The following is a 15,153-nucleotide window of genomic DNA, read 5'->3' on the forward strand; positions in this document are numbered from 1 at the left end:
TTCAGGGCTCAGTGAAGTGTCTCTCCACTTGGCTTTGTTCCCAGTCAGCTTCACCCTTGGACTCCTGTGGAGTGCACAGCTCCAAACTCACAGCCTCAGGTTCCCAGCAGTCAAGCCTGTCTCTCCCTGGTTTGAACTGGGTGAAGTGCTGTCCCTGAACCAGTCACATGACCGGAATGTTTATACTTGGTGGGCTCAGGCCAAGAGCTCATGCTCTAAGCCCCAGCAGAGGGTGAACCTGCACCTGCAGCACCTCCCCAGGAGGAAGCCAGAGTGTGTTATCATCAGAAGGGGAAATGGACTCATCTTTTTCTCTGAAATTGACTTCCTACAGCCTGCTATGCAGTGAAAGGATGGGCTCTGGCCATATTTGGTCACATGACCCTATCCCAGCTACAGCTGATTGGCCAGGGGTGGCCACCTGCCTCAGTGACTTGATTCCTGTGCCAGTGGTGTGTACAGCCAAGTCCTCCCGTGATGTCATGATAGGTTCTTTGACTTTAAGGGAAACAACATATATCGAGACCAATTTTAGCACAGACTGATATAAGCAATAGTTAAGTTCCTACTGTGTCTCATCAACGCTGTAAGGAAGAGATGTTGAACAAAACATCATTCGAGGACCTGCTGCCCTGGCTCATGGGAGTGGGCCGCGCACACCTCTTTTCCACTCTGCATTCAGAGGGAGCTTGGAAACCAGCCCTGGCAGGGTATCCTTGGTGGTGCAAATCCCGACAGACTGGGCTTTCTTTTTCCTCCAAGAGCCGGCTGCTACACATTCACCAGCACACCCCAGTCTACCTTGGTGTGCTGCCCGCGCCCAGCACCTAGAAACCCTTGAGTGTGCCATCGCTTTCTCTTTTAAAGAGAAAAGGACTGTTTGCTGAAGTAGTTGCACTATGAACCTGTTGGAGAGGGGGCAGGCAAGGAGAGGGAGATGGCAAGTTCTGTTTTCTGGAGCATCACAACCCCTGCAGAGAGGGCGGCTGGCACCCCCACTTTACACGTGAGAAAACTGAGACGGGGCAAAGGTAAGGAACTTGTCCCTTGTCACACACATGAGCATGAACCTCCGATTCCCATCCAGGTCTTACCTGCTCAGGCTGAGGTCTCTAGGGCCTCAGGGTCCTGTGTGTGACCCTGGGTGCATGTTCTAGGGTGAGATGGGGATCGTGGTCCCAGAGGAAGGGAGGTTCCAGATCACAGTCTAACCTGTTCTCCAGTACACCTGGCCTGTTCTCATTTCTAATCCAGTGGCCAAAAGGCCTTCAGGATTTCGCTTACCTTCTTTAGGTAAGAGGCACCAGGGAAGTTTGAACTGCTCTTGAGAGGGGAGGAATCTTTTATTCCACATCATCAATAACTGGAACTTGCTTATACAAATTACTAGGTTATAAACACCATCAGGATTGGCTTACAGCCGGCATTGCTATCCTACCTCGGAGCAGTGGAGGCTGTTAAAACTCCAAGTCTATGCGAACACTGCCTAAAGGATTCAGGAGACCTGGAGTGAAATCCCACCCTCTCAGGCCTCAGTGTTGCCAACTGTCAGACAAAAGCTCAGGGGCTTCCGGTGGTTACCTTTCCTGTTGCCTTGGCTCTGGGACCACCTTTCCTGGAGGACCTGATGGCTTCATGCTCCTATTCGGAGCCTGCGTTTTCCCCGGCTGAGGATGCAGAGTCTGGACAGCAGCCATGGATTAGGAAACATCTCTCCTAGACACTGTGACCAAACAGACCTATGAGCCCCAGAACAAGGAAATGTCATTTTTGTAAACATTGACTCTCCAGGAAAAATGCCATAAAGACACTTTTGGAATAACTCATTTTATTATGATACCAACCAGAGAACTCCCAACATACAGAAAAGTATTATAAAAGCTTATTTGAGCCCTGGCTAGTATGGCTCAGTTGGTTGGGCGTTCTCCCAGGAGGTTGCTGTGCACCAGGATGTTGCTGGTTTGATTCCTTGTCAGGGCACATGCCCAAGTTGCAGGCTCCATCCCTGGTAGAGGGTGTGGAGGAGGCAGGCAGCTGATCAATATTGTGCCATCAATGTTTCTCTCTCTCCCCCTTCCTCCCTCTCTAAAAATCAATAAACTTCTTAAAAACCATCCCAATAAACACATTAAAAAAAAGAGTTGCCCTAGCCTATTTGGCTCAGTAGATAGAGCATCTGCCCATGGACTGAAGGGTCCCGGGTTTGATTCTGGTCAAGGGCATGTACCTCAGTTGCAGGCTCGATTCCCTGTCCCGTTGCATTCGGGAGGCAACCAGTCGATGTGTTTCTCTCATATCGATGTTTCTCTCTGTCTCTCCCCATCCCTTCCACTCTCTCTAAAAATCAATGGAAAATATCCTCGGGTGAGGATTAAAAAATAAATAAATAAACAAGTAAATAAATAAATAAATGGCCCGGCCATTGTGGCAGTGGTTGAGCGTCAGCCTATGAACCAGGAGGCCACGGTTCGATTCCCAAATGGGGCACATGCCCAGGTTACAGGCTTGATCCCCAGAGTGGGGCCTGCAGGTGGCAGCCAATCAATGATTCTCATTAATGTTTCATCTCTCTTTTCCTCTCCCCTCCTCTCTGAAATAAAAAAATAAAAAAAATTAGAAAAAAAATGAATTCCTATAAAAAATTTTAAGAAAGAGTTTGAGCCAAATTTTGCCTGGAAACAAAATCTCAAAGACTGAGAAAATGCTCTGGAAAAAGGCAGTTTTGCAGTTCCTTGGATGCATTTAGAATTAAAGGAGAAAAAAAAAAAAACAAGGAGGATACATCAAATCATTGGTGGCAGATTTAGGGAGGTGGGAGAAAGCAAAGCGGGCAAATCTCTAAGGACTGGATAAAAAGCAAAATAGAGACAGGACAGGACAACCAGTCATGAACACAGCACATAGAGATGGTATCGGGGGACCAGGTAACCATGAGGGGTTCTGGGGATCTTGTGCTCTGGTGCCTGTGTTGTGTCCTCAAGGGTCTAGAAAGGTGATTACTGCGCCATTTCCAAGGTCTGTTACCCTGGATGCGTAAGAACAGTGGACAGGACTCACGTGAGATAAAGGCTGACCTTTGCTAGGAGCTGTAGTCCTGGGACGGGACTACCTCCATGGCCTGCCCAGTGAGGGATGTAGGATCAGACCGTCCTGTGTGGCCGCTGAGCTTCTCAGGCCTGCCTATGGCCCCCTGAACTTGTTAGGTTATGCCACAGCCCCTTTTTCATTTACAATAGTATTACTTAAATATGTACAAACTATGCTTGAGGGCCAGGGAGGTGAAAGGTCAAAGCCAAGGAGCTGGATGCCACTGGCATCCAGTCTCATTTAAAAAAAACCGGCGGTAGGGGGGTGGGGAGGGGCTAAAACATCTCTTCAGGTGGCATAGACTAAATTCACTAAGGTCAGAGGTGAAAGGTCTCTGCCTCCGGCTTGCAAGTGAGAAGCTCCCTTCCTGAGTTTTGTTTTCTTTTTCTTTCTGCCTTTTGTAATGCAAGTGCCCACTTTAAGCGTTGATTGCCAAGGCAGGCACGTCCAAGAGAGCAGCAGTCTCCAACACCCCAGGGCCAGCCACAGGAGCAAAGAACCGCTGCATCCCCCACGGAGGCTCCTGTGCTGAGAGATCTTGGTTGATTTCAACAACTAATCCCTGGGGCCCCTTGCTTTTTCTCTTCCAGAGCTTTGCATCCCCGCTCTTGTAGGTTGAATTCACCAACAGAGTGAGTCCATGAAACCCTAGGACCCCACTCTCGATCCCAATAAACGGGACCCCGGGCCCGCCTCTCTCTACCTGAGACCTTGCTGTGTGGCTCCAGGTGTGCGGTGTGGCTTCCAGGACCTGAGTCATTCCCTTCAGCTCCTGAGGGCCTTCGCTGAAGAACCACGTGGGCAGGTCCAACCACAACACGCAAAACACTCTCGAAGGCAGGGCGCCCCCACCTCCTGTCTGGGCACCTGCAGGGGGTGGCAGGGCTGCGTTCAGCCCACCTCTCCCCGTCCTCCAGAGCCCCGTGCTGCTTCCAGGAGGGACCCGATGGCTTCAGGGTCTCTCCTTGCGGTTCCGCTCACTGCGCATCGTCCCGGGGCCCAGGTGTCCGCGGGGGCGCGCAAGGCCCGGCCCGGCGCCTAGTCGCGCACCAGGGGGTACTCCTTGGGCGCCCAGAGCAGGCGCGGGCGGCGGATCTCGGCGCGCCGGCCTATCTCCGGGCACCAGCAGAACTCGGGCGACAGCACCTTGGCGGGCTTGTGCAGCCAGAAGAACTTGTTGAGGTGGCTCTCGTCGTGCCAGCGCGCCTCCAGGCCGCGCGCGCGGTCCTGCCGCTGGCCCCGCGCGCAGTGCGCCGTCAGCCGGCGCAGCGCCGCCACGCTGCCCCCGAACAGCGCCGCGTGGTAGTAGAAGTCGCCCTCGCCCGGCGCCAGCGCGGCGGCCGAGCGCGGGTCGCTCTCGTAGGGCAGCAGCCTCCGCGGCCAGTGGTAGCGCCAGGCGTGCAGCTGCGCCACCGAGTCGGCCAGCGTCTCGGGCCCGAAGGCGCCGCTGAAGTACTGGTCCACGTCCATGCAGAACACGAAGTGCGCCTCGCGGCCCAGCCGGCCGCCCAGCGCCGCGTGCAGCGTTCGCATGCGCTCCATGGACACGTCCTGCCAGCGCCGCTCGCGCAGCACGCGCTCCACGCGCAGCCTGCGGCCCGGGCCCAGCGGCAGGCGGGGCACGGCGGCCGGGCGCTCCGTGAACACGTAGTAGACCACGCGCTGGCCCACCATGTAGTACTGCTCGGCCGTCTCCAGAAAGCGCGCCAGGTACTTCTCCAGGTACCTGCAAGGGGTGGGGGTGGGGTACCTGCATGGCCTTGACCCTCCTCCTTATCCCCTGGCCCGCCCGCTGTCCTCTCCCCTCCCCTCCACTCCAGCTTTCCTGCTCCTGCGCATTCAGGTCCTTGTTAACTTGCAACCTCAGTCCCTGGAGCTCCTGATCCTGCAAGCCATTCAAGGTGATTGCGGATTGTTTGCCACTCGTGCCCCGAGGGGCCCTATCTTCCTTCCCTTGAACACGGGCTGTCCCTGACCGCGGTGCCAAGCAAGTGGTGCTGCGCTGGCCTTCAAAGGACTGACCGTGTTAGCCTTTGTCTCTTTAGAGCTCTGGGCCTTTCTTTAATAAGCTCCACATTTGGATGTTGCATTGATGTGAGGAAGCCCAAACCAGCCGTGCAGAGAGGCAGTGTGGAGAGGTGCCCCACCAGTCTTTAGCAGTGGGCTATCCCAGGAGAGACCCAGACACTGGGGGGCAATGGAACACTTCCTGTGGAGCCCTGTTGGAGTTCCTGGCCCACAAAATCAGGAGCTAGAATCCTATCTACACTAATAAAAGAGAAACATGGTAATTGGCGTACGACCGCTACCCTTCCCATTGGCTAATCAGTGAGTATATGCAAATTAACTGTCAGCCAAGATGGCGGCTGGCAGCCAGGCAGCTGGAAGCGAACATGAGGCTCGCTTGCTTCAGTGACTGCGGACTCCAACGTTCCCCGCCTCACTTTCCGGCCTCTCAGTTGCAACTCTAAGCAACTATGTACTATGTTGCAAATAAGAAGCTAAACAAAAGCCCAGAAACCGGCTTTCAGTTAGCCAGGCTTTAGCAGCGAGGCCTCAGAGCTAAAGCTGGCCCAGAATAAAAAAAAAGAAAAAAAGAAAACAAGGAGCGGTTGGAAGCTTCAGTCACTCGCTTCCAGAAAATAGCCCTCAGCCCCTCACCCAGACTGGCCAGGCACCCCAGTGGGGACCCTCACCCTGATCCAGGACACCCTTCAGGGCAAACCAGCCGGCTCCCACCCGTGCACCAGGTCTCTATTCTATATAGTAAAAGGGTAATATGCCTCCTGGCACCGGGATCAGCGGAGCAGCGAGGCCTCCCGGCACCGGGATCAACGTGACAGGGGGCAGCGCCCAAAACCCCTGATCGCCCTGTGGCTCTGTGTGTGACAGGGGGCGGGGCCACAACCTCCCTATCTGCCCTGCTCTGTGCCTGATAGGGGGGAGCTCCCCAATCCCCTGATTGCCCTGCAGCTCTGTGTTTGACAGGGTGCAGCGCACCAACCCCCTGATCCGCCCTGCTCTGTGTGTGACAGGGTGCGGCGCCCCAACCCCCCCCGCCCCCCCACGGGCCCTGCTCTGTGTGTGACAGGGTAGAGCCATAACCTCTCCATTGGCCCTGCCCCGAGTGTGACAGTGGTGGCGCCCCAACCCCCTGATTGGCCCTGCTCTGTGGGTGATAGAGGGTGGCGCCCCAACCCCCCTCCACGGGCCTTGCTCTGTGTGTGACAGGGTAGAGCCATAACCTCCCCATTGGCCCTGCCCTGAGTGTGACAGGGTGCAGCGCCCCAACCCCCTGATCCGCCCTGCTCTGTGTGTGACAGGGGGTGGTGCCCCAACTCCCCTATTGGCCCTACTCTGTGAGTGACAGCGGGGAGCTCCTCAACCCCCTGATCAGCCCTGCTCTGTGCGTGACAGGGTACAGAGCCCCAACACCCCTGATGGGCCCTGCTCTGTGCGTGACAGGGGGCAGCACCCCAACCCCCTGATGGGCCCTGCTCTGTGCGTGACAGGGAGTGGCGCCGCAACCTCCCCATCGACCCTGCCTTGAGTGTGACAGGGGGCGGTGCCCCAACCCCCCAATTGGCCCTACCCTGAGCGTGACTGAGGGTGGCATTGCAACCTCCCGATCCGCCCTGCTCTGTGCATGATGGGGTGGCGCCCCAACTCCCCAATCAGCCCTGCTCTGAGCCTGACCAGGGGCTGCACTTAGGAATTGGGCCTGCCCTCTGCCACCCGGGAGCAGGCCTAAGCCAGCAGGTCGTTATCTCCCGAGGGGTTCCAGACTTCGAGAGGGCACAGGCCGGGCTGGGGAACCCCCCCCCCCCCCACCCGCCCCGAGTGCACAAATTTTTGTGCACCGGGCCTCTAGTCCTATGTAATAAAAGGCTAATATGCAAATTGACTGGTCGCTTTGATGTGCCCTGACCACCAGGGGGCAGACGCTCAATGCAGGAGCTGCCCTCTGGTGGTCAGTGCACTCCCACACGGGGAGTGCCGCTCAGCCAGAAGCCAGGTTCACTGCTGGCCAGTGCAGCGGCAGTGGTGGGAGCCTCTCCGGCCTCTGCAGCAGCACTAAGGCTGTCTGACTGCCGGCTTAGCCATCAGTCAGATATCCCCCAAGGGCTCCCGGACTGCAAGAGCGTGCAGGCTGGGCTGAGGGACTCCCCTCCACCACCACCACCAGTGCACGAATTTTGTGCACTGGGCCTCTAGTGATAAATAATTGTTGTCTTAACTCCCTGAGTTTGTGGTAATATCTTATCAGAACATTTGTAATATTAGAGACTGTATTAAAAGATTTTGGGACCCCAGGGTTCTGAAATAATAGTAATAATGCCTAATGTTTGAACATTTATCATGTGGCAGACAGTGTTCTAAGTCAAGCATTTAATCCTCACCATTTATTATTATCTCTATTTTTCAGGTGAGGAAACTGAGCCACAAAGAGCTTTCGTGCCTGATGCAAGCATACACACAGGTGATAAGTTACAGAGCTTTGATCGGAACCCAGCTTGGCATTCAGGCCAGAGCTTTTACCTGCACTTGCTCTATTCCTGGTAGGTCTGTGAGGAACTGGAAGGGAACCTCACCCTCCCAGGGTGTTAGACTCACAAAACCTTGGAATTCAGGACCTCAAGGTCCTGGAATTTCTGGACCCCAAGATTCTGCCCCCTACGGCTGGTGCAAGAACACCCTACTCAGTATCCGGAATAGAAGTGGGAGCACAAGTTCTGCCCACCTGGCTGATGGGTCAGCCCTTGGTCCTGATTTCCCCCTAACTCCCAGGCACCGTCTCGGCTTTCTCTCCCTTCTGGATTGTGGAGTTCGGAGTTCTGGGGTATTTGATAATAGCATTCCTTCCCCACATTCTCTTCCTGGATGCCAAACTCTCACTGCCTTCCCAAAGCAGTCTGTTTCATTATTACAAATGCTTCCTTTAACTGCCCTGAACTCTACCTCCGGGTACCTGCTTAGGGTTACATCCAGTTGTCCCCTTTGCATCTGGAGAGTGGGCACCCAGCTTGGACAGCTGCCATCCATAATGGGGGTGTCAGTGCCCCTGGGATTTCTTCTCCACCTCCCACTCGGCTCCTCCATACCTCAGACTCCTCTCCTACAGTGATTCTGTCCTCTACCCTCCTCAGTCACCTATCCCCATGTCTATTCCCTTGGCCTGGTCATCATCAGTCTGTCCTACTCTGTGATCCCCCCATCCTTCTGGCCCACTTTCTGTGATCCCCCTCCCCCAGCAGTCCTACCCCACTGATGCTCAGGTTTGAACCCCTTTCTCAGCATCCCGCTCCTCTCTTCACTTCCCTCTCTACCCGGCTCAAGATTCACTCCCTTGCAGAAACCCTCAGCTCGCCAGCCCCTTTCCCTCCATCAGGCAAGCCTCCGCCCTCCCCTTATCGCGTGCCTGCATCTGCCCACTGACCTCCAGTGGGCACTTACTGCAGCCCCGCCATTTCCTCTGTCCACCCAACTGCTCTCCCCTCGTCTCACCATTCCCACGTCATCATTTTCTCACCACAAACCCAGTGCCTCCAAATGGACAACCAGCCCCCTGGCAGGTGCTTCACAGGACATGGCGTTGAGCCCTGGCTGCCTGTGCTGGGTGGGCTGCACAGTGTTAGTGTCCGGGAAGGACAGAAGGGGATGAATGGAATAGGGGTGCTGTCTTTGCCTTCTGCATCACCTTGGGATCCTCTGACACAGGGAACAGGGAGCCCCACTACCCATATCACATGCACCCCCCCCCCTCCCTGATTGACAGCCCTGATCCCCTCCCCAGGCCTTACCTGCCTACAGCAAAGACAGTCAGCCCAATGGTGAGGTTCTGCTGTATAGCCTCTTGCTGGGCCACATCTGGATCGAAAGTGCCATCCCAAACAATGGGGGCCCCCCAGGAGGTACAGGTCAGGACTTCAGGCCGGGCCCTGGCCAGAGCAGGGATGGGAGATGGGGTCCATTTGTCCACCCACTTGGTGATGCTCACTGCCATCTCCCCATGCTGGGCCCTAGGGACCCCCAGGTGGAGCACACCCAGTCCCTGGCCCAGAACCAACACAAACGGAAGATCCAGAGATGTGCAACCCGCTGGGCCCTGGGGTGGAGAGCCTGGCTCTGCCAGGGTAGGGGGTTGGAGGGCAGGGATGCTGGGGCACATACTGCAGGGCACCATGGGAAATCTCAGAGCGGGAGGGACTGTGTCTCCTTACCAGAGATGCAGGAGACCTGTGAAGTTGTCTCTCAGCAGGGGCATTCTGGTCAAAGGGCAGGTGCCCATGGGGATGAAGGTTTCCAGGTGCCTGTTGGGCGGGGGCAGCAATGAGGGGCACGCCAGCCGGCTCAGCAGCCCTGTCGCTCTGCTCCTTACAGGGAGGGAGGGCCACAGGACACGAGTGGGCTGGGATGGTCACCCCCGCCAGCCCTCAGGGGATGCTTGGAAAGACCCACTTGAGTCCTGTCCCGGAGGGCCCGCCCAGAGCGCTGGGGAGAGGAGGCTGTACCTGATGGCCGGGAGCCCATACAGGAGCAGCCCTGAGAAGCTGACTGCCAGCAGGATCAGCCACCAGAAGGTCCTCTTCCAGGCCCTGGGGATGGGGAGGGGCATCAGCAGCACACGATTTACAGGTGTGTTTATATTGATCTACACACAGATCTCTGCACACACATATGAGAAATTATTTGTGCAACTTAATGTTTCATGTTATTATTGTTATTAATAATACGAATATATTCACACGGTGTATTCAAAGATACACGAGTATACACAGTGCAAGGTCCTTCCTGTTCCCAGACACCCAGCTCCTCTGCGTGGAGGCAGCCAGTGTCGCCAGTTTCCTGTGCGTCTTTCCAGAAAGAGGCTGCGCCCAGGCAGGCAGCGTGGTGAACGGTAGCAGATTCTCCACCCCGCCCCGCCCCTCCCCCTTTCTTTTTCTTTTCTTTTTTGACCCTGGACTGGTTTTCATCTCCTCCTCTTTCTTTCTCCCCACAGATGGTAGCACAATAGGTAATTCTGCATCTTGCTTTTCCACCGACATAATGTCTTTGAGGTTATTCCATCTCAGTACTTGAATCGCTTCCTCACCCTTCTTTCCATTGATGGGCAATAGCATAGTCTATCTGACCAGGTCCCTTCTAATGAGCGTTTAGATGTATATCCTTTGCTTTTGCCAGTAGTGCTGTGAGGGGGGAGGGGGGGGGGGCGGGCACGGCCTCGGGCAGGTTTGGGGATGCTAACATTAGGTGTGGGGTGTTTAGTCCGGGAAGGGGCTGGGACTGACCTTGGATGGGAGAGAGCCTGGGAGGGGAAGCAGGGAAGTTTGTGACTGTGGCTGGGAGGTGAGAGCTATGTGGGACTTGGGGAAGAGTCGCCGGGCTGCGTGGAGGGCAGCTGTGGTCAGGGACCAGGCATCTATCGTGGCTCCAGTCACGGGGCTGGTTCCTCCAGCAGAACTCAGCAGCCCCGTTCCCGGCTCAGAGGAGGTGGACTCGGATTTATCGCTGGCTGGTTGTTTTTCAGGAAGGGGACCAAGAGTTGAGAATCTTAATAAGCTCCTTCTGAGGGTCTTGTCCAGCTCCCTGCATCTCTGATGTGTGCCCCTGTCTCTGGAGAGGCTGGACCCCTATGGTGAGAAGCAGAGACACTGGGTCCACACCCTTGTGGTTCGAATCCCAGCTCCTCTGCGTTTTAGCTGCCTGAGCAAGGGCAAGGCTTTGGACGTCCACACTTTAGTCTCCTCATCTGTAAACTGGGGATAAGAATACCTGCCTCGGAGGGTTGTCATGGTTACTGAGTTATCACATGCTAAGTGAAGAGAACAAGGCTCACACATACTAGTGGCTCAGTAAGCTGTAGCCACTATTATTATTCCTGAATAATAGTGTTAGTGTACCTCCTCTGCCCCTGCTGTTCCTCCAGCCCCTCGGTGACCCTGCCAGCTCACCCCCCACCAGGTGCATTCCCACGGCAGCTCCCTGCTTCGTCATTCCCCACACGGCCCCCAAACATCTCACAGAACACCACCTGCCTTACTAGTTTCCACAGCACATGACCAGGTAAATCCTCAAAGAAGAAATGCATTTAGTAGTCAAACATGGAAGAATGTTCACCCTCACTCGTAATCAAAGACATACAAATTAGGACAAGGTGGTTCTAATTTGCCTATAAAATGGGCTCATTTAGAAAAGAAAGAAGCCTGCTGCCATGGCTCGGGTGGAGCATCAACCTGCGAACCAGGAGATCATGGTTCGATTCCCAGTCAGGGCACATGCCCGGGTTGCGGGCTCAATCCCCAATGTGGGGTGTGCAGGAGGCAGCCCATCAATGATTCTCTCTCATCATTGATGTTTCTATCTCTTTCTCCCTCTCCTTTCCTCTCTGAAATAAAAAAATACGTATTTTTAAAAATTAAAATAAAGAAAACTTAGCCACGCTGCAAGAACACAGTGAGATGGGCTCTCTCGCACTTGCAGCTCTTGTGGAAAGCTCCTTAGCTATGGGGATGGACGCTTTCAGTCTTCATCCCCTTTAATCCAACAACCTCAGCTTCTGGGATTCTGTTCAGAGGAGATAATCTTCAGCATGGAATAAGCTCATGCATCAGGGTGTTCACTTGTTTCTGTTCATTCATGCATTCCACCTGCATTGATGGGCACACGCTCAGAATCAAGCACTGTGTTAGGTCAGGGTTCAGAGGGCCTGTCTTCAGGGAGTGAGTCAGGAATATGTGAGTCCCCGAGGAGAGGGAAAAGGTCAGGTGACAGCAGCAAACAGATTAATGTAACACAGCGCAGCGAAGGCTGTAATTCATATAAGATGCTACGAGGGCAGTTTGGAGAGTGGTACCTAAGCCTTGACAGGGGGGAAGTCAGGGCAGCTTCCTGGAGGAGGTGACCTCTGAGCTAGCACCCGAGCAGTGAGAAGGGATCCAAGAAAAGAAGATATAGAGCGGGAAGGGAGATCCACGAAAGGAGACAACAATGTGCAAAAGTGACCAAATGGTTTTCTTAAGAGACCACAGCCTCTATCAGACTGCCCTCCTGGAAGTGGGGTGGGGCCGAATCATGGCCGGGGCCTCTGATGGACTGAACTGGCATCGCTGGGACAGTGACAGAGGACGCCTGGGGCACTGGTGCCTCCTGATCTCTCCACTTGGATATCCCACAAGCATCTCAAACTTATAGGACCAGGAAGGGATTCGATTTTCCTCAGAAACCTGCTCCCCACTCAGGTTGCCTCCGTCCTGGGACATGGCATCATGATATACACCCCATTTCTCAAACCGAAGACCTAGGAGCCCCCCTTTATTCTTCCCATGTGTCATGCCCCACATGCAGTCACCAACAAGCCCTGTGGACTCTCCCACAAACACACCCCACTCCATCCACGGGCCTTTGCCTCCTCTCATTCCACTCCAGGCTAACCTCATAGCACCCCTTTCAGCCTCCCTGCTCCTACTCTTGCCCCCCAACAATCCATTCTCCAGAATGAACTTTCACAAACGTATTAGAACACATCTCCCCTCTTCCAGACCTTCCAACGACTTCTTACGCTCTTAGAACAAAACCCGCCCCCTGGGGGCTGTGTGCAGAGCTCCATGCATCTGGCTCGTGGGATCTCTCTTGTGCGCCCCTACGTGCTCTGGCCCGCAGCCTTCTTGTTCACCTTTGCATGGCTTGCCCTTCTTGCCATTTGGAATCCAGTTAGGATTCTGCGTGTGCCCTCTTTCACCCCTTGTCTTTTCTCTACCAATGACTCCGAAAACCGAGTCCAGCCCAGCTCTCACTGAGCACTGGACTCAGGCACCATGTGTCTCCTGGACTGCGGCGTCTCCCCGGGTGTCCCACAGACACCTCCAACTCGGCTTCCCAAGCTGCATTTGCATTTCCCTGATCTCTTCTTCCTTCTGCGTTCTCCGTGACTGGTCCCCGTTACCCAAGTGGGACCCTTCCTGCCACCCCTCCCCTCATAGCCATTCAGTCACCAAGTTCCACTGCATTTGCCTCCCTCGTAGAGCTCTAAGCTCCCTCTTCTCCACCCCACTGAATTCTTCCCCCTCATTGTTTCTCATCAGATAGATTCCTGCAACTCCACTCACCTGCCTCCCAGTCTCCATCCTGTGATTCCTAGACTTGCTTTGGCTCTGGGTCCTCCCACCTCTGTATCTTCACCCAGATTGCTCTTTCCCCATCAACCACCACCAAGCTCCCAATCATCCCTCAATACCCAGCTTCCTCCTGGGGACGTCTTCCTTGACCTTCCCCTCAACACCCGCCCTCCCAAGAGTTCCTCCTGTGCAAACCTCTACTCTAGCACCTGCCGAACTAGACTGACTGCCCCACCAGGCCACGAGTTTCCTGTTTGTTTTTTTTTTGTTTTTTTTTTAAAATATATTTTATTGATTTTTTACAGAGAGGAAGGGAGAGGGATAGAGAGCCAGAAACATCGAAGAGAGAGAAACATCAATCAGCTGCCTCCTGCACATCTCCCACTGGGGATGTGCCTGCAACCCAGGTACATGCCCTTGACCGGAATCGAACCCGGGACCCTTCAGTCCGCAGGCCGACGCTCTATCCACTGAGCCAAACCGGTTTTGGCGAGTTTCCTGTTTTATTCGACTTTGGATCCGAGAGTCTGCCTCAGAGTTGGCGGTATTAATAGTTATTTGTTCAGTAAATGAATGAGGTAATCAGTGGGTTCCTGGTCTTCATTCTCTTTCCTAAACTGATGGTTTCTCCTTTGCTCAAAACACCATTTTCTTTAGGGTCAGCTCTGCACTCTCTGAATGATCCCATACGCTCACTGAGGCAGATGCTGTGCTGACAGTTCTATGTCCCTCTCTCACGGAAGTCTGACCACAGTCGCTTGAGGAAGATACGGTGATTACCTCCACCTTGTAAACAAGGGGACTGTGGCTCCGAAAGGTGAAATCATTCGCTCAGGCTCACACAGCTAGGAGTGCTGGAGCTGAGGTTCGAACGTAGGTCTGTCTGACTCCCAAGCCAGAGCCTGGCGTTTGGGGTTTTTTATGGCCTGGCCCCAGCCCAGCCCTGACACTTGTCTTCCAAAAGTCCCTACTACCATTTCCCATGGGCTTGGCTCCTCCCAAGGCTCCTCACGGCCCCAAGTCACTGTCTCTCCTACAAAAAGCCTTTCTCCCTCCTCACTCTCCAGCTCCACGCTGAGCTCCTGGAAGGCTGGCTGCACCAGGGCCTTTCCGGCTCCCAGAAGCAGGGCTGCCCAGGTACACGACAGGAGGTACCCTCTGTGGTGCCGGGCAGGAAGAGGCTGGCTGGGACCTTTGCTCTCACTGCTGTCCCGATGCTTATCTGGGGCACTGGGCCTCCACCAGGGCAGCCAGGCAGAGCTGCCCCAGGTGGGCGCAAACCGTCAGGTCTGGGAGGGTGCTGAGACCCAGGCCTGCGGCAGGCACCCGCCAGTTCCTGCCGCCTGGGAGCCCTGAGTCCATCTGGCCGCTGCCTGGCCTATTCCTCCACATTCCCTTCTCAGATATTTTCAAAAGACCCCCTTCACCCCTCTTCTATCTGCAGAAGGTGGTCCCTCAAGCCCACCCCATGTCCTGTTCCCTGTACCTTCCCTGTAGGGGTTAAGGATCAGTCATTACTTCTTAAGCAGGTAGAAGCTTCCAATCCTGGACAGTCAGCGCCGTGGGAACGTGGAGGCCTCTGTTACAGTGGGGGTGCAGCCCCCGGGCCTGCCTTCTCTGGCTCACCAAGGGGCTCAGAGTTAGGGAAGCAAGAGGACTTACCCAGCTCCTCACAGGCTACGAGATCTCCCAGATCGTCCCCTGCCATTTCTATCTACCCCGTGGGCCGTGTTTCCTCTGAGAGTCACCTTCTCCCAGTACTGTCTTGGTGCCTCCTTGGCTGTTCTAGACTCCTCTCAGGTCAGCTGTCCCGCCCCCCAGCTCCCCCCACGCTGGGGGTGTCCCCACTCACCTGAGTCCCTCTTTGAGAGCCATGTTGAGAAGCTGGTGGGGCAGCCTTCCAAGAACTCTCTCAGCTCAGCTGGGAAGCAAATGACCCTGTGCCTGGGAC

General features: G+C 54.9%; 1 protein-coding gene across 1 annotated transcript; it reads right to left on the minus strand.

The window, feature by feature from the left end:
- Positions 1 to 1,754: 1,754 nt before the first annotated feature.
- On the minus strand, positions 1,755 to 15,077 carry A3GALT2 (alpha 1,3-galactosyltransferase 2). The gene is made up of 5 exons (XM_070403222.1): positions 15,055 to 15,077; positions 9,600 to 9,683; positions 9,309 to 9,398; positions 8,889 to 9,026; positions 1,755 to 4,813 (listed from the first exon to the last, which is right to left on the minus strand). Exons 1-5 carry the CDS (start codon positions 15,075 to 15,077, stop codon positions 4,126 to 4,128), a joined length of 1,023 nt encoding a protein of 340 aa, XP_070259323.1. The 3' UTR covers positions 1,755 to 4,125.
- Between the last annotated feature and the right edge of the window lie 76 nt (positions 15,078 to 15,153).

The sequence above is a fragment of the Myotis yumanensis genome, unplaced genomic scaffold (assembly GCF_028538775.1).
Source record: "Myotis yumanensis isolate MYYU_CA2020_CCGP unplaced genomic scaffold, mMyoYum1.0.hap1 SCAF_2, whole genome shotgun sequence".
Taxonomy (NCBI): Eukaryota; Metazoa; Chordata; class Mammalia; order Chiroptera; family Vespertilionidae; genus Myotis; species Myotis yumanensis.